General features: G+C 24.9%; 4 protein-coding genes across 4 annotated transcripts; 1 reads left to right on the forward strand and 3 right to left on the reverse strand. All coding sequences in view use genetic code 6, as the record gives it.

Annotated features, from left to right (window-relative positions):
- Positions 1-2,731: 2,731 nt before the first annotated feature.
- Positions 2,732-4,609, reverse strand: TTHERM_00703280 (hypothetical protein; the record flags this gene model as incomplete). Its single annotated transcript, XM_001031999.1, has 1 exon — positions 2,732-4,609. The coding sequence occupies one exon, from the start codon at positions 4,607-4,609 to the stop codon at positions 2,732-2,734; it is 1,878 nt and encodes a 625-aa protein (XP_001031999.1).
- A 2,906-nt stretch (positions 4,610-7,515) lies between these two features.
- TTHERM_00703300 (TAF7 RNA polymerase II, TATA box-binding protein) lies at positions 7,516-8,232 on the forward strand (the record flags this gene model as incomplete). Its single annotated transcript, XM_001032001.3, has 1 exon — positions 7,516-8,232. The coding sequence occupies one exon, from the start codon at positions 7,516-7,518 to the stop codon at positions 8,230-8,232; it is 717 nt and encodes a 238-aa protein (XP_001032001.1).
- A 2,426-nt stretch (positions 8,233-10,658) lies between these two features.
- Positions 10,659-10,937, reverse strand: TTHERM_00703310 (hypothetical protein; the record flags this gene model as incomplete). Its single annotated transcript, XM_001032002.2, has 2 exons — positions 10,659-10,852; positions 10,913-10,937. 2 exons carry the CDS (start codon positions 10,935-10,937, stop codon positions 10,659-10,661), a joined length of 219 nt encoding a protein of 72 aa, XP_001032002.2.
- A 634-nt stretch (positions 10,938-11,571) lies between these two features.
- Positions 11,572-22,902, reverse strand: TTHERM_00703320 (MORN repeat protein, putative; the record flags this gene model as incomplete). The annotated part of the gene is made up of 9 exons (XM_001032003.2): positions 11,572-14,000; positions 14,602-17,314; positions 17,545-18,845; positions 18,934-19,078; positions 19,152-20,037; positions 20,099-20,793; positions 21,073-21,782; positions 21,838-22,239; positions 22,485-22,902. 9 exons carry the CDS (start codon positions 22,900-22,902, stop codon positions 11,572-11,574), a joined length of 9,699 nt encoding a protein of 3,232 aa, XP_001032003.2.
- Between the last annotated feature and the right edge of the window lie 289 nt (positions 22,903-23,191).

Consider the following 23,191-nt stretch of genomic DNA (forward strand, 5'->3'; position numbering starts at 1 on the left):
TCTTATTTAAAAAAAATAAATTTACTTTAGACAAAAAAAATTTATTTTAGATAAATTGAAAACGAATTCTATAAAATGTTATTAACATCAAATAACATTGCTTTAAAGCAATATATAAATAATCTAACTTTTAATTATCACACAATATAAGAGATGTATTTATTACATTATTTGAACATGAAAAAACTCTTCAGAAAATAAATAATTAAATATTAATAAAATTATAATAAATGAAAATTAAAACACAGTAAATATTTAAATCCTAATCAATGGCTTTAACAGTGGTCATTCTTATTTTCAAAAATTAATAAATAGTATGAAAACTCACAATTTAAAATAAAACTAAGTTCTTAATATAATTGCTTGAATTAAACTATCAGTATTTAAATTTATCTAAAATAGTTTTAAAATTCTTAGTTAAAAAATATATTATTTGAAAATATAAATTAAAAACTTATTTTATATGTATTGTAAATTAATGAGAAAGAAATTGCCATAAATATCTAATAATATTTTATTTATTATTGGATCAAACATCATCTAAATTTTCAGAAAAAAAAATAATTAAATATTATAAAATTATATTATTTCAAAAATAAAAAACACTAAGTAATACCTTAAATCTTCTAGAGTGTACCAATCTGTGTAAGGGAAACTATTTTTTAGGACTTGTTACCAATTTACACAATTTTAAAAGCATTATGAATTTCTCACATTTGTATGAATAGAGAAATTATGCTATTTATATCTAATCAAAGACTTTAAAAATTTTTAATTTCATTGTCAAATATAAATAAAAAATTGAAAACTCACAATCTAAAAATAATTAATACAATTTTAATGATAGCTAAGCTCTTAAAATAATAAATTGAGTTAAAAAAACCATATTTTTTTAATCTAAAGTATGTAATTTTATTTTTCAAAACATAAAAAATAGATTTGTGCAAATAAACATAAATTAAATTTTTTTAAATGTATTGTAAATGAATGATAAAGAAAATATGATTAATATCCAATAATATTTTTTTAAATCAATATGTAAATATACTAATTTTATATGTTTAATATCACATTTGAAGAAAAAGATAATTATTATCAAATTATCAATAAGAAGGAAATTTAATATTTTTAAAAAATTGCCAAAGAAAAAATATTAATTTGATTTCAATAATTTAATTTTATTTACTCTACTAAGAATATATACCAGTTAAATGATACCTATAAAAGTGTGAGTGTATGTATGATCAACTAAACTGATCTTATTTTTTTTAAAATCCCCTTTCAAATCTTTAATTTGCAATAAACCCTCACAATGTGCTAAGTAATCCAGACATTCCGCTATCAATCTATTAAGAAAAGTAAAAAGTATGAAATATTATTTTGCATTTTGATAGAAAACTTGCTTTCTTGAATTACTATTTAGAAGAATTATTATTACAGTGAATTTATTTTGGATATATTTTTTGTTGTAAAAATATACATTAAAAAGTATTTAAAAATGTAAATTGATTTTATAATGATTCTATTAATAATACTCTAGCTTAAATAATAATAGCCATGAGGTCTAGTATATATTACAAAAAATGTAAGTAAAATTAAATTATTTGCTATAACTTGTAGGTTTCGAATCAATAGGATAAAGAATTTGGGTTATACTTGTTGACTAAAAAACATGACTAAATGATTATTTATCTTTCAGTATTTTTTAGTATCGACTATCTATATTTTTGTTTGATTATTTGATTCAATATTAATTATTAAAAGTAAATTTGATCTATTATTTTCTTGAGTAAATTATAATTGCAAGGTATATGAAATGGTTCTATAAAGTATTAGTTTTTAAAAATCATATTTGGAATATAAGTATATTAGAGTTTAGCTCGATATAAATTAGGATCTCAAAATATAATTTAAATAGTATATAATATGAATCTAATCTCAAACTACCAGATTAGGTTGTAAAATATCAATATTTCATACGTATTGTATAACTATTAATTATTTAATTTTAAGCTTTCTGTATTCGAAAGAATATTTTTCTCTAGTTGTTAAGCAGAAATATGATTGATTGATTTACTTTAAATCATTAATTTATAAAATTGTTTGCCCACTGTATTGTTTTAGTTATGTTCATTGTCTGAAGGAAGTTAAAAAATAAATAAATGAATATATTTAAATGAGTCAATAATTCAATAATTAATCTTTTGTTACAGATTTAAAAATTTAAAAGTAGATATTTGGACTAATAGATGGAATTATTCAAATTGAAAGTTAAAAAAAAGTAGTTAGTTTAAATAAAATTCAAGGTTTTTATTTATATCAAATATACGATAGATATATATGTAAGGTAATATAAATTTTAAGAGTTTATAATTTTAAAGATAATTTTTAAGAGTCACACAAAAAGATGTCGTGAAAAAGAATTTGTTAAAATTAATTGGTTAATAATATGGAGATTTTTTAATATAGGTACTGTTTCACTTTATATGAGTTTTAAGATTTTCCTTATATATAGTTAGAGTTTTTTATTGAAAGAATTAAGTAATTAGTAAGTTAGGTAATTATATAGATAATTTATTGCTTAGCTAGCTAGCTAGTTTGGTTGTCTGTTTATTTCTTTGCATATTAGTCAGTTATTCAGTTAGCCACCAAAATTATAGAAATAAATGGCTCATTCATTCACCCAATTATCAAGTTAGTTAGTTAGTCAGTTTGTTATTTTTTTATTTTTTCAATCTGAGTCATATCCACTATTTGATTTGTCCTTTGATTTATCGTGGTCGCGTAAGAATACTAAATAATCTAAATTTTGATGACAAATCTGTAAGAATTTAATGATAATTCTCAAATCGTCTTTATTTTTAGATTTTGATTCTTCAAGCCATTTATCAGAGTGAAATTCTAGGAAATCATTAAAGAGCTTTCCGTAGAGTTTGTTTCTTAGAACAATCTTTAATGTATTGTTATTATATTGCTTTCCGTTGAAAAATTTTTTGAACTTACGATAAAATCCTTCTAAGTCTTTTTTTGTTGGGTTGTCAATACGAATAATAGGCATTTCTCTGCAAACTTTGTAATAATACTAATTTTCATTAATTTGATAATTATAAATATATTCGTGATCTTGAAGGGCAAATTTTTTGTAAGCTTTAAGGAATGCCTTGGCAGAATTTTACTTGCTAATTTGTTAAATTTAACTCAGTAATTCCTTTTGAGCGGGAGTGGCATTCTCTAGGAGTTTCTCCTTGATGAGCTTATTTTGAAGAGTTTATTATATTGATTGATCATTCTTAGCCTTACTTTTTTATTATACCTATTGTTAGAAGGAATCTTAGCTTTTTTGTTGTGATTAGTCATTTATTGAAATCTCTTCTTCGCTCATGGCATTTCCTTTAATCTCAGAGCTTAAAAAATCATTGTATTTTTCATCTTGATTTTAAATGAAATTTTATTGTTTGCATGCTAGAAAAACTTTGGAATTATTAAATTATTAATTACTAGCAAATTCGGTGTCAATATTTTCTTTCACATCAGATTAATTTACTATTTAATTTGATTCAAAATTTTCACTCTAATTAAAACTCAATTTATTTTTTCTTTACTTTTGTTTTTTAGAAGATTTTGAAGATTAGTCTTAAGGAGTATTTAATTATTTTGATTTTATGTTTTATGCTTTAGTAGGGTAAGACAAAGAAATAGCAGTAGTTGTCTCGCCTTAATCACTCTTTGTAATGAAATTAGCTTAGTTATTTAAAAAATTATTCTAATTATTGCTCGATAGCTCTTCATTGTCATTTTCAGAAAAGCTAATGGGAAGGTTATTTATTGTATTTTAATTATTAATATTAACTGTTGTTGAAACTGAGTGATTTTTTATCAGCTTAAAGGAGATGTTTTCTTCATTAACTTGTTGGATTTAGCATAAGTAGGTGCTCTCAATTTTAGCTTGATCTTTATTGCTACTGTTTTGATTTGATTTGTTTGAAACAGTACTTTTTACGCTCAAAGCTTGCGAATCTGAAAGTTTCATCAACGAAGCCGCTTTATTACTGTGCTTTTCATCAAATTTATTAGGAGAATTATTGATTTATTAATGATTAGAAGGTAGAACAGTCTCAGTTTAAAACAATTAAGATTTTTATTCGTTATTTTATAAAGTGTTACTATTCTAATCGTTGCTTAAATTAAATTAGGTTTACTAATTCAATGAGGTCTGGCTTTGACTTTGAATAAATATATTTTATGATATTTGTGGATTATTTTGCATTTAAATCATTCCATTTTAACCCGTTATTTAGTAATTTTAAACAGCATAAAAAGGAACTCCTTAATATCCTTAGACGTTTACAAAAGTAGGGTAGCACAAAACAGCGCATCCGCTATTTTAACTATTTAAAGGATTCATGGGTTATTAAACTATTTGGGGGACTAAAGGTTGAGTTTAGATAATCTGGTTTTGTTAAACTTAGTTTTAGATAGGAAGTTATTAAACAGGTTATTGAGGAGCATAAACCATATAGCCATATTAATGATGTGGCAGCATTTGAGCCTATTGCATATTAGTGCTTAGATAGTAATTCTATGGATGACTAATCATTGAGGGATTCATATTTAAAGGTTTAAATGAGAGTCAGAATATTATTTTTTGGGATTTTTGTACTGATTAAAAGATAATTTATTTGGTCAGGGCTTCTGTATTTAGAAAATTTATTGACTCTTTTGGAGGACAATCAATGAAATTTTATTAATTTTTTTCTTTATTTTGTGAATTGATGTTTGTTATGTTTAAATTTATTATATTTGATTTAATAATTATTGATTTTAAATTTAGGGAAATTTTTTCTATGAAAATTAATCCAAATTTGTTAATAAAATTAGTTAAAAGCATACATTTCAAAAAGTAATAGTGTCACAAGTTAACAAATAAAAAGTTTTGATATTTAATCACCTAGTAAGTGCAAAAAATTAATTAATTACCTTTCAAATTAATTTGAATAGATTATAATAAGAAGTCAATTACATACACACATATTCTCACATACAGCCAGTTATCTTCAAAAAATATAAAGCTAATTCCCTTTTTTTAATATTACTATCTGTTTAAAAAACAAAAATTTTAAATAGTGAATAACTAATCTTTTCCACTACCCCATGACACTACACCTTTTTAATCAAATAAAACATATTCAGTATTTCAATTCTAATATTTTCTAAAACCTATATTTGGATTTTAATCATAAAAACTTTTTTATAATTCTATTTTAAGTGTATTTTTTATGATACATATCTGTTTATTTTTTATTTTAAGTCTTGAAAAATATTTCTTTTTCTGAATTTTGAAAAAATGGGTAAATGCTTGTAAATAATTTTCCCAATTTTTAAAAATATTGATTATTAAAAACTTAATAAATTATTTACTTCAAGGTTTGTTTTTTGTTTTTTATTTTCAAAATTAAATATGAGAGTTAGCTACCAATGAAAATTAAAAACTATTTGCTCAGCACTCCTAATGCCTAAATTGTTGCTAGGTGAATAAATACATAGAGCATATAAGTTCATATCTCAATACAGCAAGCTTATTGGATCAAATAATGAGTATTCATTTAACAAAGCTCAAATAATATTATTAATTTAAGTAGACTCTCAGATTGAAATTTATTGTACTATTAACCAATTTTCTCAATAATGTAATATATGCAACCTTATATTATTCAAAGATATTCATAACTAAATATTAATTCATCTACTGATATAAATTAATGAAAATATAAATAGATAAATATCTTATTTATTCATTTCAAGAAGTCAAAAAATAATACTTTATGACATTTATGCAACATTATTTTGGAGAAGCAAGCTGTGGCTTTTCAGCTGAATTAAATCTTTGTAAATTTATTTTTTAAGCTTAGAAATGGTTTGTTTTACGAAAATATTAATATTTTCCCTTTTGTTTTGTTACTCTTTAAAGTGTAAGATTTCAAGATAAAAATCTTTGTTATTATAATTATTCTTATTTATTTATTCCTTTTCACGTCGTCTATTGTAAATTTTACTTCCCTCTCATCATTAAATAATTTACTTTTGTAATAATCCACACTCACGACCTATTTATCTGTTGGGATTGTTTAAAATTAAAGCAAGCTCGAAAGAGTTTATAATAATTCACGATATAAATTCCAAGTGTTGCTTGACATTTTCTACAAATCAAAAATAAAAAGTTTTCCTTTTTCAACTGTCAACGAGATTTCTATTTTATCCTAAGAAACTTAAGCTGTAAAAATTGGCTATTTAGTTTTACTTTTTTTGAATAGTATTTAAAGGTAAATAAATATTTTGAGTACTAAGCCTTGTATTTATCATTTGTTAATTTATTTAAATATCTGAGTTAGATATTTACATTGTTTTTGAAGTATATTTACAATAATTATCTAAATGAGTTGAACGAATTAAAAAATTAAATAATTTGTTTAAAAGTTGAAAATTTATATGGTTTTATTAATATTGTTCTTTAGTAAGTGTTAAAAAATCCATGAAAATAATTCTTAGAATTAGAAAACTACAAATAATATTAAGTATAACTTTGGATGTATTCAAAATATATAGTAAAATTATTGTTTATTTGCTTTATAGTTTTAACAAAAATTCTTAAAATAAACATATATTATTCTTTTCTATTTACAGTTACCTAAGTAACCACGAATTTCTAATTTATTAAATTGTTAGCCAGTTTAGATAACTAAATTAATTAATCTTTGAGATAAATAAAATATAGGCTTACTAAATTTAATGTTAGTTAAATTAATTTTTAGCTAGTTACATGTCTTGTAGTAAACAAACTAAAACGGTTATTTATAATTACTAGTATTGGTTGAATATAAAGTACATAAATAAGACAAATAAAAGTTTGGAAAGTTTCGATTAATTTTTCAAGTCTTTAGTTTATATAAATTTTTGTAAGCATATTTCAGTTTTATTCTTAAAAATATAAAAATTTTTTTTTTTTACTGCATAGATTTGATTTAAAGAGTTTAATATAAATATTTTCTATAATTTTTTTTTTAGATTGCTTAAAATATAACAAAAAATAAGCATTTTAATATTTAAAGTATTATTTTCTTTCATGTATTTTTAAATATATGCTTTTTGCTTGTTTTTAGCTAATTAGTAAGAAAAATAACATTCTTCTTCTATAATCTCAAATACTAATAAAATAAAGTTAGTTTAATATTTGCATAATTATTTTTTTTAGTCAAACCAACAATAATAATAATAATAAAAACATTTACGTAAGGAATAAAAAGATAATAAATCTCATAAATTTTAAATAAAATAATTTTTAAATATCCCACAATTAAAATATGTAGGTCTTTTTCCCATTTAAATATACAAGCATCTAGATATCATATAAAGATAAATAAATAGCTTTTAGAAAGTCAAACTAAAAAATACTTATACTAATTATAATTAAACTGTCTAAGAAGATATTGTTTTTAAGTTAGAGAGGAAAAACTAAAAATGTCAAAAATTTATGAAAAGGAAAGCCAATATATAGTGAGATTTCCATTAGAAATAGCGAAAAAGTTGCATTAGTATTTTGATGTACAAAAGAAAAATGCTCTTCTGACAAAACTTTAAACAGATTCAACGAATCCGCAAACAAATTAAGCAAATACCAACCAACCTCCCAATTAGCTTCCATAATTGGTCACTGTACCAGAATCTACAGAGAAGTAAAAAGATCCTGTAGCTGATTCTAATACTCCGCAAGTAAGTTTTTTACCTAAAGTGGTAAAAGATGCTGAAACGGGTCTAGAAAAACTATAATTTGATGTTTAAGTAGATGATTTTAGATCAAAAGCCACATTAATTGACCTACCATGTATACTAGAAACATATAAAACAGAGGATACAATAAATATATTCAAATCAAATGATACTAAATAAATGATTTATGTTCACAAACCAGAAGAAGATGATGTTCCTTCAGATTTTGCTTAAAAAAAATAAGTCATAGATAGAGATACAAACGAAAAAGTATTAAAATATGAATCCCATCATGGAATAACCCCTCCAACTTACTATATAAAGAAAAGATTTTACCGCAAAAAGCCTATACTAGATAAGGCAGAAGTATAGGAAGTTGAAAAAATAATGGTAAAGATTTAAAAAGAAATTACTAAAAATGATAAAGAGCCTGAAAGAACTAAGAGAAAGTATAAGAAAAGATACTGAAAAAGGTTCAGGATAACTATCAATATAACTATTATAAATATATATATATATAAATATTAATATATAATTAATTATCAAAATTAATGAAGATTTAATGCATTAATGAAAAAATTGAATTAATATCTGTTTGCCAACTTCTTTATTTTAATCAGAAATGAGCAGGTTTATACTTTTTTTAATAAGTGTTTAACATGAATATATGATTAAATGAAAAGAAGGCAAAATTTAGTTTTTATTTGGAATACTAAAAGCTATAAAAATCAATATACTAATGAATACGTTAACACATATTATCAAATCATTAAATTTAGAGGATGAAAATCAAAAATATAAAAAAAATCAATTTGTTTATTTATTTATTTTGATCAAAAGTTAATTAATTTTATTTACTTTTGCGTGTGTAAATTAATTAGAATTTCTTTTCCTTTAATTTATTATATTACTCTTAAAACCCTTATTTATTTATATTTACTTAACAATCAGAAATTATTCATATTTTAACCCATTACATTAATTTTCTCCATCATTCACTCATAAAATTTAATTTCTAAAATTTTACATTTTGACTGCAATAGAAAAGATATATTAACCTACTATTATCTATTTAATAGTTTTGCACGAATCTTACAATTTTACCATAACATAATCAGGACAGTGTTTGAGTAAATATTTTAAATCAATAAAAGTTTCTATTACGCAACTGAATAATATTCAGAAAGTTTTTTTGGCAAAACTAATATCATCTTTCTTTTTATTTCATAAAGTTATCTAAGTAAATTTGAATAAAATTGAAGTAAAATTAATGTAGAAAGCATGAATGAAAAACATAACAAATGATTATTTAAAAAATAAAAAAATTTTAATAATTTTAAAACAATACATTAACTATCTGTTATATAACTTTGAATCTTTTATTATTATACTATATTGAGCATGTAATATAAAATAAATATAATGTTTTTGATTTTATTTCATATAATAAAAATACTTTATAACTCATTTTTTGTTTGAAATATAATGTTTAAAAAATTTTTTTAAATTGAAGTCTGTTATGAAATAAAATCAACAATTTTACTCTAAAACCTAAACCAAATTCATAATTAAGTGCTAAAATGAAAAGAATATGAAACCTTGTTAAGTGAGAAAACTGAAACCTTTTATTAGTAAAGAAGTTTCCTTATATTTTTTTATATCGCATGTATAAGTTACTATCATCTTTTTCTATTCAAGTGCCTAAAAATAAGGCTGATAGTTTTTTCGAAAAGCAAATATACAATTAATATGTAATATAAGCCGAACATGAGAGTAAATAAATTTAATCTAAGACAAATTTGGGTATTAATAAAATTTATGTAAGTCGACAGATTGTGAAATTTACCATGGTTATTACAAAGAAACGACACATGTTTTAGACCTATTTTTATTTATGCTTTATATTTTGAAGATAGGTTTTAATTAGTTAAAAAACAAGTAAATACAATTAATTTTACAGATGTTTTATTGATAAATAATTTTATAGTCTCTAAATGATAAAAGTAATTTTTCCAATATGTTTTTTTTACACTTATTTTTCATAAAAAAATGAAATTATTATTTGCAAAATAAAATAAAATTTATTTTTTAGGTTAAATTTCCTTAGTATGACAAATTAAATTCAGAATGAATTATTGTATTCTTAAATTAAAAAATACAAACATATAGTTTAAGAATAGAAAAAATTTTTGCAAAATTTCACTCACTTATCTGTTCGTGAGTTAGTTATTAAGTAGATCAAATGGATTTTAAAATGTTTATGACAAATTCTTAAGAAAAATATAATTTACAGATTTTGATATTTTGTGTAATATACTTAAAATAAAATCAAAATAGAATTAAAAATACTCTAATCTGGTGTGTCCTTACTTTTGCTATTTATTAAGTAAATATGTGTAATAAGTTTTAAATTAATCCAAATTAATGTAAATTCACATATCTTTTCAGTGTTTCATGGTGTCTGAAAAAGATGAATTTTTTATTTTGTAACCAGTTTTTTGTAATAGCTTGCTTGATCTTATTCTAAGTCAAAATCTAATTAGATTATATCGGTTCAAAAAAAAATAAAGTAACTAGCTGATTTTCAATTAAAAATGCTTTAATCTAATACGAAATAATAATTTCTTTAATCAATTATTTGCATCTGTAAAATAGAAATTTCATCGATTCTGTTAAAATATTTTTGAATTTCAATTAATTCTTTGTTTACAAAAATATTTTTACTTTTACAAATAAATAAGATAAAAAATAATAACTGGATACCCAAAGGAAATAATTTTATATTCATAATAAATTAATAAAAAGAACTTATTCCAAAATTTCAAACACAAAAAATCACTTTACAGTCTTTATATTAATTAACTTAAGTAATTTGCAATTGTTAATTAAATAAATCAATATATGTTGCAAATATTTTCTTATTATTCATCTATTATTTCACCTTCTTATTATTTATCCTGTGTTCCTATTTTTGATTTTTTTTGCTTTTATCTATCAGAAGCAAAAGAATTATTTGCTTGATCTTATTCCTAATCACTACCTTCGTTCAGAGTGTCTTCCATAATTGGCTGGCTTCTTTCATAATACTCTTTAAGTTTAAAGGAATAATTAAAAAATAGATTACGTTATTAAAAAAATATTTTTGTACTTTGATGAGTATTTAGAGGATTCATATTTATACGATCTGATTTTTTGATAATAATCTATTTGCGCACAGGACTTTGTTCTCTAGAATTTATAGTCTATTACTAAAAAAGTATTAATTGAATATTATTTCACATAAGAGATAAATTTTTTTAAAAATTTTAATTTACAATTATTATCCTTATTTTTATAAAAATTACATTCAAATATTAAATGTTAAAAGACTCTGTAACAATCTAATGTTTCTAAATTATAAACTTTATCCCGTATGCTGCGATTTATTTATTTATTTAGTGTATTAATTGAATATTTATTTTCGTATTTTTAAAAATATTTGGAGTAGATAAATCTAATAAGAATCTATGTTTGTGTTTATTATTAGATGGGTGGGTGGATAGTTAGATAAGTTTTTTTTGCTCTTTTCTAATTTCTTTTAAATAATTTTTACCACTTGTTAAGATAAATTTTATCTTTATAAAAAAATCACCCATTCATATATGCTTTATTTTCAATATATTTCTAACTTTTTTTAATTGAATATCTAAAACATTTTCATTTTTACAGAGCAAATAATTTATTTTCATACTTTTTTAATGATTTTAGAAATTTCTATTTAGGAGTTATTGATGTAAACATAGAAAGATATATTTATTTTAAGGTAATTCAAATGTATACCAAATATTGTGAGGCCTGGGAATCGAGAAGTGATTTGTTCAAATTGTTAAAACTGCTATTGTGGAAACTATCATCGTTATGAGTAGGTTCGTTATAAGTGTAAGTATTTTAGATGGCTCTAACTAAGGATATAGCACCTTCTGTTCCTGGAGTATGCACCACAGTGACATTAGTTTTTTTTGTTAAAGAAACAGATCCTCTCGAAGTATCTGATTAAGGTGATGCAAAACGATTCAGATTCTAAGTAGAGGCAAGTTGGCTAGCTATCTTTTAAGATTAAGGAGAGTTGAATTAAGAAATTTTTTATTATGATTATTATGATTCACCACTCTTAATTAAACCATTTACCTAATTTAATTAGCCTTATTTATTAAGTTTGTCAAGAGTATTTCTTTGTTATTTAGATTTCTCATCAGTGAATGAGCTATTCAAAAAATTATTGAAATTTGTTCCAGCTGTAATTGTGTCTTTAGGTGCACCAGAAAATGAGTTATTTAAGTTGCTGAAAGAATTATTCAATATATAGTTATTATTACCTGCAGCTACAGAAGTAGGGTTTGGTATTTTTGGATTATTTTATGAAAAAGAATTGTTATTAAGGAAAAATGATGAATCTTTGCTATTATTATTGGAATTACTGCGAATTACAGGAAGATGTGTTTCCTTTATCACCTATGGAGATGGCTGTATTTTTATTTTTTTCTTGTAACCGATAAAGCCTGCAGAAGAATTTAGCGTATTGTTTCCGAGCTTTGAAGCACTATCTTAGTTGTTGCTGCGCTTTGGATCTTCTTCGATGACATCACTCGTTATTGATAAGCGTTTATTATATTTCTAATCTGAAGTTTCAATACTACTGGGATTACCAATTACAACTTATCTGCTACTTGGGACTAGGGCTGAAGTGGTGATCTTGTAGGAATTTAATTCTTGAGTTCTGGGCGAAATCAGAGCAGAAGCACCAGTAGTAAGTGGAATGTAAGCATCGACTCCAGTTAAAGAAGAAGTAGTGTAAGAACCTTGGTTAATATTACCAATATTTATTGAAGGTTTTTAATTAGAAACATAAGTAGTAGGATTGCTTTTAAGGGCACCAGCAGTAAGTTAATCGCTTGCTGGAATGATATTTTGTTTTTAATAGAGGGCTTACTTATACTCGTTAGAGACTGCTCCTGATGATCTTACAGATGATTGTTTATCTTTTTCTCCTTAGTTGAACGAATTGTTTGGTAATTTACTAAAAGAAGTGCTCATCAATATTGATGGTGTGTATGTTGGTAGTCCTGACAAAATTTAATCCTTATTAGTACCAGGAACTGAAGATTTTAATGGATTACTTCCCAAAATCTTTTCATTACCAAAAGAAACAAACAAGGTTTAGTTGGCACTATTTTAATTAGTTTATGGCTGAGAGTTTTTGTTTTACTATGAAACTGGTAAGCCCAAAAATGCAGCTGTTCCTCCACTCGAGTTCAAGCTTACTGGATTAGTCCAAGATGAATAGGGTTAAATTGGAATTCCGCTAACTGATGCAGTATATGTGTTTCCAGGGTAACTAATAGGCTCTCTTTTGATTGAGCTGATTGAAGAGCGGGTATCAAAATTAGCAGTTGGCTAAGGAGCAAAAGGTTCACTCAAAATACTGTCTACTATTTGCTCACTAACTGGATTCTATTAAGAATTTGCATTCTGTTTTTTATTATCGTTTTTGTTATCTAAACGATTGAGTAATCCTTCACCCTATACAGTATTTTATTAAATACTTTGGGTTAATGGCATATAAGAAGTAACAGAAGGAAGAGCACTAAATGTAACACTAGATGGTAATTAGTATTAATTATTTTTCTCCAAAGGCTATTTATTAGCACTGTTATTATTAGTCAAAGCAGAAGGTTCTATTTTTTGGAAAATAGGATTGCTTGGAGTACTGCTTACTTAAGATTAGTATTGGTAGGATGTGTAGTCACTTACACCTTAAACCTTATTTTGCTATTAGTTCTAGCTACTAAAATCTCCAAAGCTTGATTTATTTTGGTTTTTAGAATTAGGGGAGACTATTGAATTTACCCCTTCAATGCTTTTAAATAGATCGCTTCTTATTTGGTTTTGAGTAGATTTTTCTAAGTTATTTAACAATAAACTACCTCTAAAATCATCTGATGTTGGTATGTAGCTACTATTCTTTTATTCTTGAGTAGTTTTTGTTTATATTGGTTATACAGAATTTATTGGAGTAGGTAACGCAGATATTACTGATTCACTAGATTTAGATTAGTTCTATATTTGATTTACTCTATTTTATAAATCTAGATCAGTCTAAGCCTAATTCTTTATTTCTGTTGATGGAGTTTACTAAGTAACTTATGAGCCAGTGAACCTGTTAAGTCTATCTAGAGAATCTCCAAAGTTATTTTTATCTTATTGTAAATATAAATCATAAATGATTTAGTATTTTATTAAATAACAAATTTTAATTTGGAAAAATAGAAAGATCTATGAAAAATACATATGAAATTTCCTATTTCTATTTTGTAATTTTCAGATGTAGTTTCACTAGATCGAAATTAAATAAGACGTCTACTAAATATGTAAAATTTTATATTTCCTTAAAACTTTTTTTATTAACTTTTAGTTCATGGAACTATTAAGTAACTGTGAAATTATCAATATGGAGGATTGATAAGCAATGAAAAAAAATAATATTTTAATTTTTTAAAGTAATTGAGTGTAATATTTAAAATTAAAAATTTTCATTTCTATGTGAATCATGTCCACAATTTAAATTTTGATTTATTAAATTCTTCCAAATTAATTAATAAGTAATTAAAATAATAAAAATGGTAAATGTTTTTTAAATTAGTTCAAACATCCAATCAATAAAATTCTTATTTGAGAAATTTTCAAAATTTTTTTATTTTATTGTTTAACAAAATTATTTTTTTTTACAAAATTCAAAATAATATTGAAGAAATGGAATTGGAATTAGAAGAAGTTTTAATAAATTCAAATAATATTTACTGTTGTTAGTGCCTATAGGTGAAGTGGAGGCAGATTGAGAAGCTGAACGCACTATTTTGTCAATTTGGTTAAATAAATCGATATTTTTTTACTGAGAGTAACTCTCAAGAATGTCTTTTTAGGGCTGAGATTCTTATTACAAATTAGTATTTGTTATAGGATATTATGTAGTGGTTGGTTAATGTGTCGATCTTTTCACAGCCTCTGCACTTTCTGAGTTCTTAATTGAAATATCTTAATAAGGATTTACAATTTATCCTATCTTATCAACTTACTAGACAGATTAGGCTATTGATTGCTTTAAGCGAGCTTGGGATTCCCTAATCATAGTTTCGATATCTGAGCGATTTGTATTAATAGGTGAACTGCTTGCGCTTTGGTTTGTCTTGAAAAGAAGATTAGAACTATCTTTATTTTCTAAAGTGCTGGGATTATTTAAGATTACTTATGTTGAAGGAGGAATATCAAGAGAAGATTAACGAGGTGATATGTAACCTCTTCTAGATTCTATTTCCTTAGTGAATACATCTACTTTTTTAAAATAATTATCTCTTTTTTCTTATTCTTCTATCTTTCTACGCTCTTCTTGTTCTTTTTGCTAGCGAGCTAACTCCATAGCAATTTTCTCTCTTTCCATTTAAGCAAGAAGTTCTTTTTACTTTTAGACTTCTTCTTTTTCTTTTTGTATTTGCTCTTGTTGGAAACGAAGCTGTTATTCAGCATCTCTTTTTTTTTATTCTTGTTCTAGTTCTAATAATAGTTTTTACTATTTTAAACGTTCTTCTTATTATTTTGCTGCTTGTTCAAGTTCAATTTGCTTTTATTTTTATTGTTCCTGAATTATTTTTTATTTTTCTATTTCGGTTTTTTCTCTAAGCATCTATTCTTGCTATTCTTTAAACTGCTATTCTAATTTAAGTTGTGTTTCTCGCTGTTACTATTCTAAAAATAGTTACTTTTACTTCAAGGCATTCTGTAACTCAATAACCTCTTTCTCCTTTTCATGCTGCTTTTGCTTTTCATATTCCTATTACTAGCGCTCTCTCTCTAATTGTTCTTTCTCTCTCTTAATTTACTCTTACTGCTCACGAAGTTTAATTTCAATTTACTTCTATTATTCTAATTTTTCTAAATCAACTTAATTTTTTAATTAAACAGTTGCTGAATCTTCTAACTACTTCTTCAAAATCGTTTCCTATAAAATACGCTCAGCTTCTAATCTCTTTTCTTCTTCTTCTTTTAATTTTTAACGGAGGCGCTCTTACTCTATAATCAGATCTTATTTTTAGAATTCAATTTATTATTTTTAACGCTGAAGCTCTTCCTATTGTGCATTTATAGATTCTTGTCTCACTCTTGCTTATATTTCTTAATCTCTTTATATTTACTAGTCTTTTTCATTCTCTATTTTACTCAATTACTCCTATAGATTTTTTTCAACATCCTTCAACTTTGCATCATCGAGATCTGACTTCTTCTTTAAACGGTCTTATTCTAAAATGAGATCGAGCTTTTAACTCTCTAGTTATTACTTTTAGCGTTATAATTCTTCTTATTAGGCTAAGAAAGACTAATTTTATTAGCGAATCTATTATTCTAGTTCCTATTCCTTTGATTGTAAAATAGCAAGTCTTTACTATTCGTTAATGAAAGATTCTTCGTTTCTCTATTTTTGTAAAATCTCTAACTCTTCACGCTCACGTTGAATTCTAAGCTATTCCTGCTACAAAGCATATTGTTACTCATTAATTTATTTCTACTATTCAAGTATGTCTTATTATTAAATAATATCTTGTTAACGTTGTGAATTTTCTTTAAGTAATTTTTATGAATTTAATTCATCTAAGATTTCCTATTATTTTCTTTGATCTTCTGCATATTTTAACTACAGTTAATGCATTTTTACTCTTTCTTCTTCACTCCTGCTTTGGTTATTCTTTATCTCTTCATTTAGCGAAGCAGACTATATCTTTAATTATTCCAATTTTTCTTCCTCCTTCTTTCTTAGCTCTTCTTCCATTTTTAATTACATATCTCTTACTTTTTTATTTTCTAACTCTTAAGCCTAAAGCCTGGCCTATTCTTATTAAAGCTAAGACAGTTTTACCTATTCATCTTGCAATCTATCTAGAATTTCTTATTCTTTATCAAAGAGAGCTTTCTAGCGCTTTCTGTGCTCTTCATCTTCTAATTTTTTGCGTTGTAAATCATCTTCTATCTATTGGCGCACCATTTCTTGCATATCACGTAGTTACTTCAATCTCTCTTCTTCTTCTATGATTCTTTAGTTTTTTTATTTCTCAAGAGCCTCTATTTCCTTAAGCTAGCGAGTCTTTTCTTCTTCATGGCGTTTACGCTATTCTTCTCCTTATTAAATGATTAATGCTTGCTACTTTTAAAGCTTTTCTAAATACTCAGCCTATTATTTTTGTATTTCAAGTTGTTGCTTAATAAATTCTTCTTACTACTTTTTAAGTTCTTATATTTCTTTCTATTATTATTAAGTTAAGAGTGTGTGATTTTGAGTTAAAGCTAATTGATTTTGCAGATGTTGCTGCTAGATTTCATACTCCTTTCTAGCCTTTTCAGCAGCTGCGGTAACATCTAATGCAGTTTTTGCAGCAGTAGCTGCTAATTCTTCTTCTTATTTTCTTCTTTGCAAAGAGGGAGTAATATCATCTCCTTAAAATGTGTAATGTTTAATATCTGTGTTCTTTTATTATTCAATATAAATAAAATCAATGATGAATTTTAGAAGAAAATACTTAAAAATATTTTAAGTACAATTAAAATATACAAAAAATGATGAAATAATGCAAAAAAATTATTCAAAATAAGAATTTAAATAGCAAATATGAGCTAAAGTCATGTTTTAATGGGTAAAATAAAGATCATGCATGATCGATGTGAAAATTCAAATTTTTCAATAATTTATAAGTTTACATTAGATGCATTCAAAGGTGAAGTAACATTAGAGATGTTTTATTCTAGAATTATCTAAAGGTCATCAGCTACGTTCATCTGCTTCAAAGTTTTTATGTCTTATTCAAGCTATTCAAGTTGTTCAGGACTTAAGTCCTTTAGTATATTTTATCTTTGAACAATACTCTAATAAAACTCCATTGGTGTTATATTTTAGAATAATTCAGGATTTTTTTGCTTCCATTATTAATTAACGGCTTACACTATTCTATTTTGGGTCCTATCAGAATAAATTTTATTTTAATTTGCAGGTTGTTAACCTTACTGATTAGAATTTCCTCCTCCTATTATAGACTGTAATTATCCTAGTACTTGTTAGGGTAGTAATTACTGTGAAATAATCTGGCTATTAAATTTGCCAGGGCTGTTATTTTATAGGGCATTTTAATTTTATTTAGTTAAAGGAGAGTTAGATTAGCTTGACGGACGAGAACGAACGGGTGAAATAATTTTGGTTGTGACGATTGGCTGTATTGTTTTAGTAACAACAGTAGATTAAATTGCATTATCACTTAGCTTTTTCTAATAAATAGTAGTTTGTTAAGTTGGGGGGAGTATTTCTTTGACAACTTAAATAACTTAGCCAGCTGTAATTTGACTTGAATTCAAGGAATTACTTTGGGGGCTGATTGATCTTTGTTGAATTTAATTTATTGGAGATTGACTATTTGGTGATGCAGCTACTGAATGGTTTTTTATGTTTTATTAAGATTAACCTTATTAATTTTATTAATTAATTTATGCTGCTTGAGTTTTTTGATTTTAGTTTTACTCATCTATTTTCTAAGATGCTAAAAATTCTTACTATCCTTATGCGCTAAGTCTCATTTATTCGTTTTATTATCTCTGATAAGATTGAATTTAGTTTAATCTTTGTTAATTTGTGTTGCCATCAAGCATTTAATTGAGTTTTTCTGCTTATAAAATAGAATCTTATATTTATTTCTCTTAAATATCATGCATTTCTGAATCTCTTTCTAGCTTTGATCTTACAACTCTATCTTCACGACCGGCTCTTTGATCATCGATTTGAATCTCCTCATTAATGTCACCAACTTGCACACTTTCTTCATTTATAAAGTTTTCTCCTCTCTCATTTTCACTTACTTTTGTTTGTTTATTGGTTTAATCTCCTTAGAATGCCAGATTTTGTTCAATCTTTTAGGCTATCTGGTTAGCCTCCTCCTCAGTATAATATTTATAACTTCTGCTGTTTTCTACTCTGCTATGATTGGTGCTTCTACCTCTGCCCTGACTATTTTCTTTGTTAATATAAATAAAGATATATTTTGTTTAAATTATGATATAACCTATAATAACAATAATTTTAAAAAATTTTTTCTTAAATACCTCTTTCATAAACTAGACTGTCTTTTTTGAAAGGAGATTCAAAATTTTCGATAGGATTTTGAGGGGATATATCTTAGTTTAAGGAATCATCTTTTAAGATGTGGTTTTCATCATTCGGAATATTAAAATTAGGGGCTATATTATACTTTATAAAAAATAATTAGATTTTATATATTTGAACAATTTTATTAAATTTTTAAAATGGTTGGATTATTTACTTTAAAGTTTGATGCTGCAGGAGTGGTAACTTCTCTTTGCTTGTTTTCTAAATGATTCAATTGATGAATCATTTACTGCTTTATCTACTTTATTGAGTCTAAAACATGTTCTGATTCTTCAAGATCTAGCTCCTCTTCTTATTAATATTATATTTTAGGATTAGGTAGACTAGTTAGAATGGGGCTTTATTAGAAGTTTGGGGATTAGCTTGGTAGATGTTTAGGAGTAACTATAGATTATGGAGTACGAGGATGTGAAGTTTCTCTAGATGTGTCTTTTTTCCCTTACTTTGATTTTTTGCTTCTTTATGGTAAATCTTATTATGCTATTTGCTCATAGTTGGCTATTTCGTTTCGGATATTTTCTAATTCTAAAATTGAGTTGCTCTTTTTTGATTAATACATTTTTTGAATGTCTCTATTTTATGCTAGGTGTTATAAATCCTCTAATTTTTTGCTTATTGGAGTGTCATTATCTTTTTCAATTTGGTTAAATCCTTGCTTATCAGAAATAATTTATTCATTTTTTTAAATTTGAATAGGCTTATTTTTTTAATTTTGAATAGTGATAAACTAATTGTGTGGTGTTGAATCTGCACCCTTTCTTGATTGCTCACCTACATGGCTATTTTAATTTGACTAGTCATCAACATTTATTATATCTTTAATTTTTATATGCCCATATTCTTCATCTTAATCGTTATTTTTCTTATCATGAGCTCTCTCAATTTTACTCTCAACTTCTTCTTTTGACAATCTTTCTGCTTCCAAAAACTATTTATTTTCTTCTTCTTCCAAGCTCTCTCTTAAATCCTATTCATTTTTATACGATTTACCTCCAGAACTAACTTGATCATCTCTAGAGCCAAAATAATCTCTATTTGTACTTTTTCTAAAAAGCAAAAAATTAATTTAGAATTTAAGTAAAATAAATAAAAAATATTTACTAGCTTTCAACAAATCTATTTGCAGGAGTACCAGAGTATGATCTCATTCTCTCTTCTTCCTTTATTATAGCAATCTATTTTCTACCAGATGTAGGAGGAGCTGTCTATTTTCTAACAACTCTATCACTGCTATATGAACTAAAGCTTGAGTCAGAATCGCTTTGCTCATTGTTTGTTCCTGATTTATCATCTTTTTGCTTATTTTAGACTTATTTAGCTTATTTAGGAGCACTTGAAGACTTTTTGCCGAATATATTAGGTTTAATAATCCCTGTAAAATCACCCTAATTAGCAACTCCACTTCTATTATTGTCTTTGTAAACTCCTGAAGTGTCACTTTATCCTATGCCTGAAATTTTAGACACATTTCCAATTTCATGAATGTTTTACTGCTTGACAGAAGAAGCTTAGGATGATTTCTTAGAATTAAATACTGCCATTGATTTAGATTTTTAGTAGGGAAACTATTTTGGTTCATCAATCTCTTCACTACCTATAATTTATGCTAAACTCTTTTATTATTTAAACTCTCTTTATTAAATCTACTATGATTTAGGGCTACTTTCAGTATTAAATACTTCATCAAAATTTATATTCTACCCTTAAGATTATGATATATTAATTTAACCTTCTTAATGCTAGCTCATTAACTTCACCATATTGTCATAGTCATGAATACTTTGTTAATCTATCTCCTTTTATATAAAAATATTTTGCAAAAATTCATAAAAATGCTAAACAAATTTTTTATCAATCGTTTTAGTTTAAACTATTTTTTGCTTAAAATAGCTTTAATCTTAATAAGAATAAAATGAATTTCCTTATAATAACTAAAATTAATTTTGGAATTAAGGTTTCGAAAAAGTGGCTTTTATTCTAAATTTTACAATTAATTACTAAAATACTTTTTTTATTTATTTTAAATAACTCTAAAATTTAATTTTAATTTTAAATAAATTATTAATTTTTTTTACTTATTTCTCGTTTTAAATTTTTGAGACAGATGACTATCTGGACCTTTGCTTGTTAGAGTTAGAGGAATTTTGTTTAGCTTTTTTTAAGTTGCTTTTTTTGGCTGAAGATTGATTTGACTATTATTACTGAGCACCTAATCTACCTTATCTTGGAGGGGGAGAAACTAAATTTTATTTTTTAGGAACTTCTTTCTTAGAATTTGACTTTTTATCTTGTTATTGCTATTATGACTACTTTAAATCTTATCCCTATGATGATTAAGAGACGAATATTTTAGGGTTTTATTACTAAGCTTGCATAGTTTGTGATTTACCTATTGATTTGCTTGATTATCTATCTTTTTTGAGGTTTTAGTTATCTTATCTATTTGCTGAACTCACTAATGATGATGAAACAGAAGGAGTTTTCAAAGGAACTTACTAAGTTTTACCTTTTGATTAACTTCTTTTCTAAGGAGGTGATTGGTAGTCAGATGAAGTGAGATCTTTAGGCAAAACCTTTTTCATAGGTAATTACTCAGGTATTTTTTATTAAGATCCACCATTATTAGAAAGATTTGCTTGGTTAGTAATACTTAAATCTAAGTAAAAATTATGCTTTTCAGGACCTATTGGGATGTGATTGTACATAGGAGCAAAATAAACGTCTAAAGGAGTAATCTTGTCAATATATTTTTTAGCTTTTCTATGATTCTCAGATCTGAATTTTTCTGTTAAACAATTTAAATAAAATTAAGTAAACTAAACACAATTTAATCTATTTACCTATTATTTCAATTGGAAAAGCTCCCTATCCTTTTTTAAGAATATTGACACATTTATTGTTTTCAAAGTTTCCATATATCCATGAGCAGCTTTATTTTTAAAAGAAAACACCAATACCATTGAATAATCCTTTCTATAAAAATCCATCAAAAACATCTCCATTATGCAAATTCAATCTTCCTAATCCATCAAGACTGCCATCTTTATAGTATCCAACGTCGTATTTGCCATCAGAATATTTAAAGATACCTAAACTTGTTGGCATGCTATTTTTAATTAATCCTAAATACTATCCTCCATCGTTAAAATTAATAGCTTCTATTTTAAGACCATCTTATTAGAATGTGTCGTCTTGGTGCTTAACTGCTATATCTGAAGTTGAAGTTATGTAGTTAAATACATCTATTTTTAAAATATATTTTTATTTTTCATTCAAATTAGTAGCTTATTTTTTATTTATTGCTAATTAAAATTTGAAAAACTAGATATTTTTAGTCCTAGTTGTTGTAGCTGACTGCTACAAACTTATAAAAATAAATGCTATACTAATCTTAAAATTTATAAATATTGTATTCTAATATTTTTTGATAGATATGCATCTTGGCAGCTTATTTTATAATCTTAAAATCTTAAAATTATTATTTTACATGAAGGAGGTTGACCATCGCCTTTTGAAATTATTTTTTTGAATTCGCCATTCTTATAATCAGAGAGAATCCATCTCTCTTCGTCACAAAAATATTTGTAACAATTGCCTTCTAATTTACCATTTCTCCAGAAGCCTTCATAAATATCTCCATTTGAAAATTTGAAAAATGCAGCTCCATTTAGCTTATTTTTCATAAAGAATCCATGGATAAAACCTCCAAATGGAAAGAAGAGAATACCTTCTCCATCTAACATATCATGCTTCCATTCTCCAAAATAAACTTCACCACTATCCCATGTGTATATACCTAAATTAGTTCTATCCTCATTAGGGTGTATCATACCTTAGTATATACCATTTCTATATTCAATGAGCTTGATTCTTTTTTCTAAATTCCCACTTTCTTATTCTTTCATTTATAATTTAAAAACAATAAATCTAAACTGCAAAAATCCAATAAAGTATGCTAATATGAAGATATATAAACTGAAAAAAACTTATACTAGTGTGTTACAAACCATTTTAATAATGCATAAAACAAAAAATATCTATACTTTTTCTAATTGTATTGGCTGATGAAATCGATGAAAGAGAAGGAGGTGATATATTTTAAAAAACTTTAACTTTAGAATCTCTGTCCATTCTAGTTTAACGCATCTTCTTTTAAATCTAATGAACTATAAATGAATGTATTTTCGAAAAGTT

This window comes from Tetrahymena thermophila (assembly GCF_000189635.1).
Source record: "Tetrahymena thermophila SB210 genomic scaffold scf_8254391, whole genome shotgun sequence".
NCBI lineage: Eukaryota > Ciliophora > Oligohymenophorea > Hymenostomatida > Tetrahymenidae > Tetrahymena > Tetrahymena thermophila.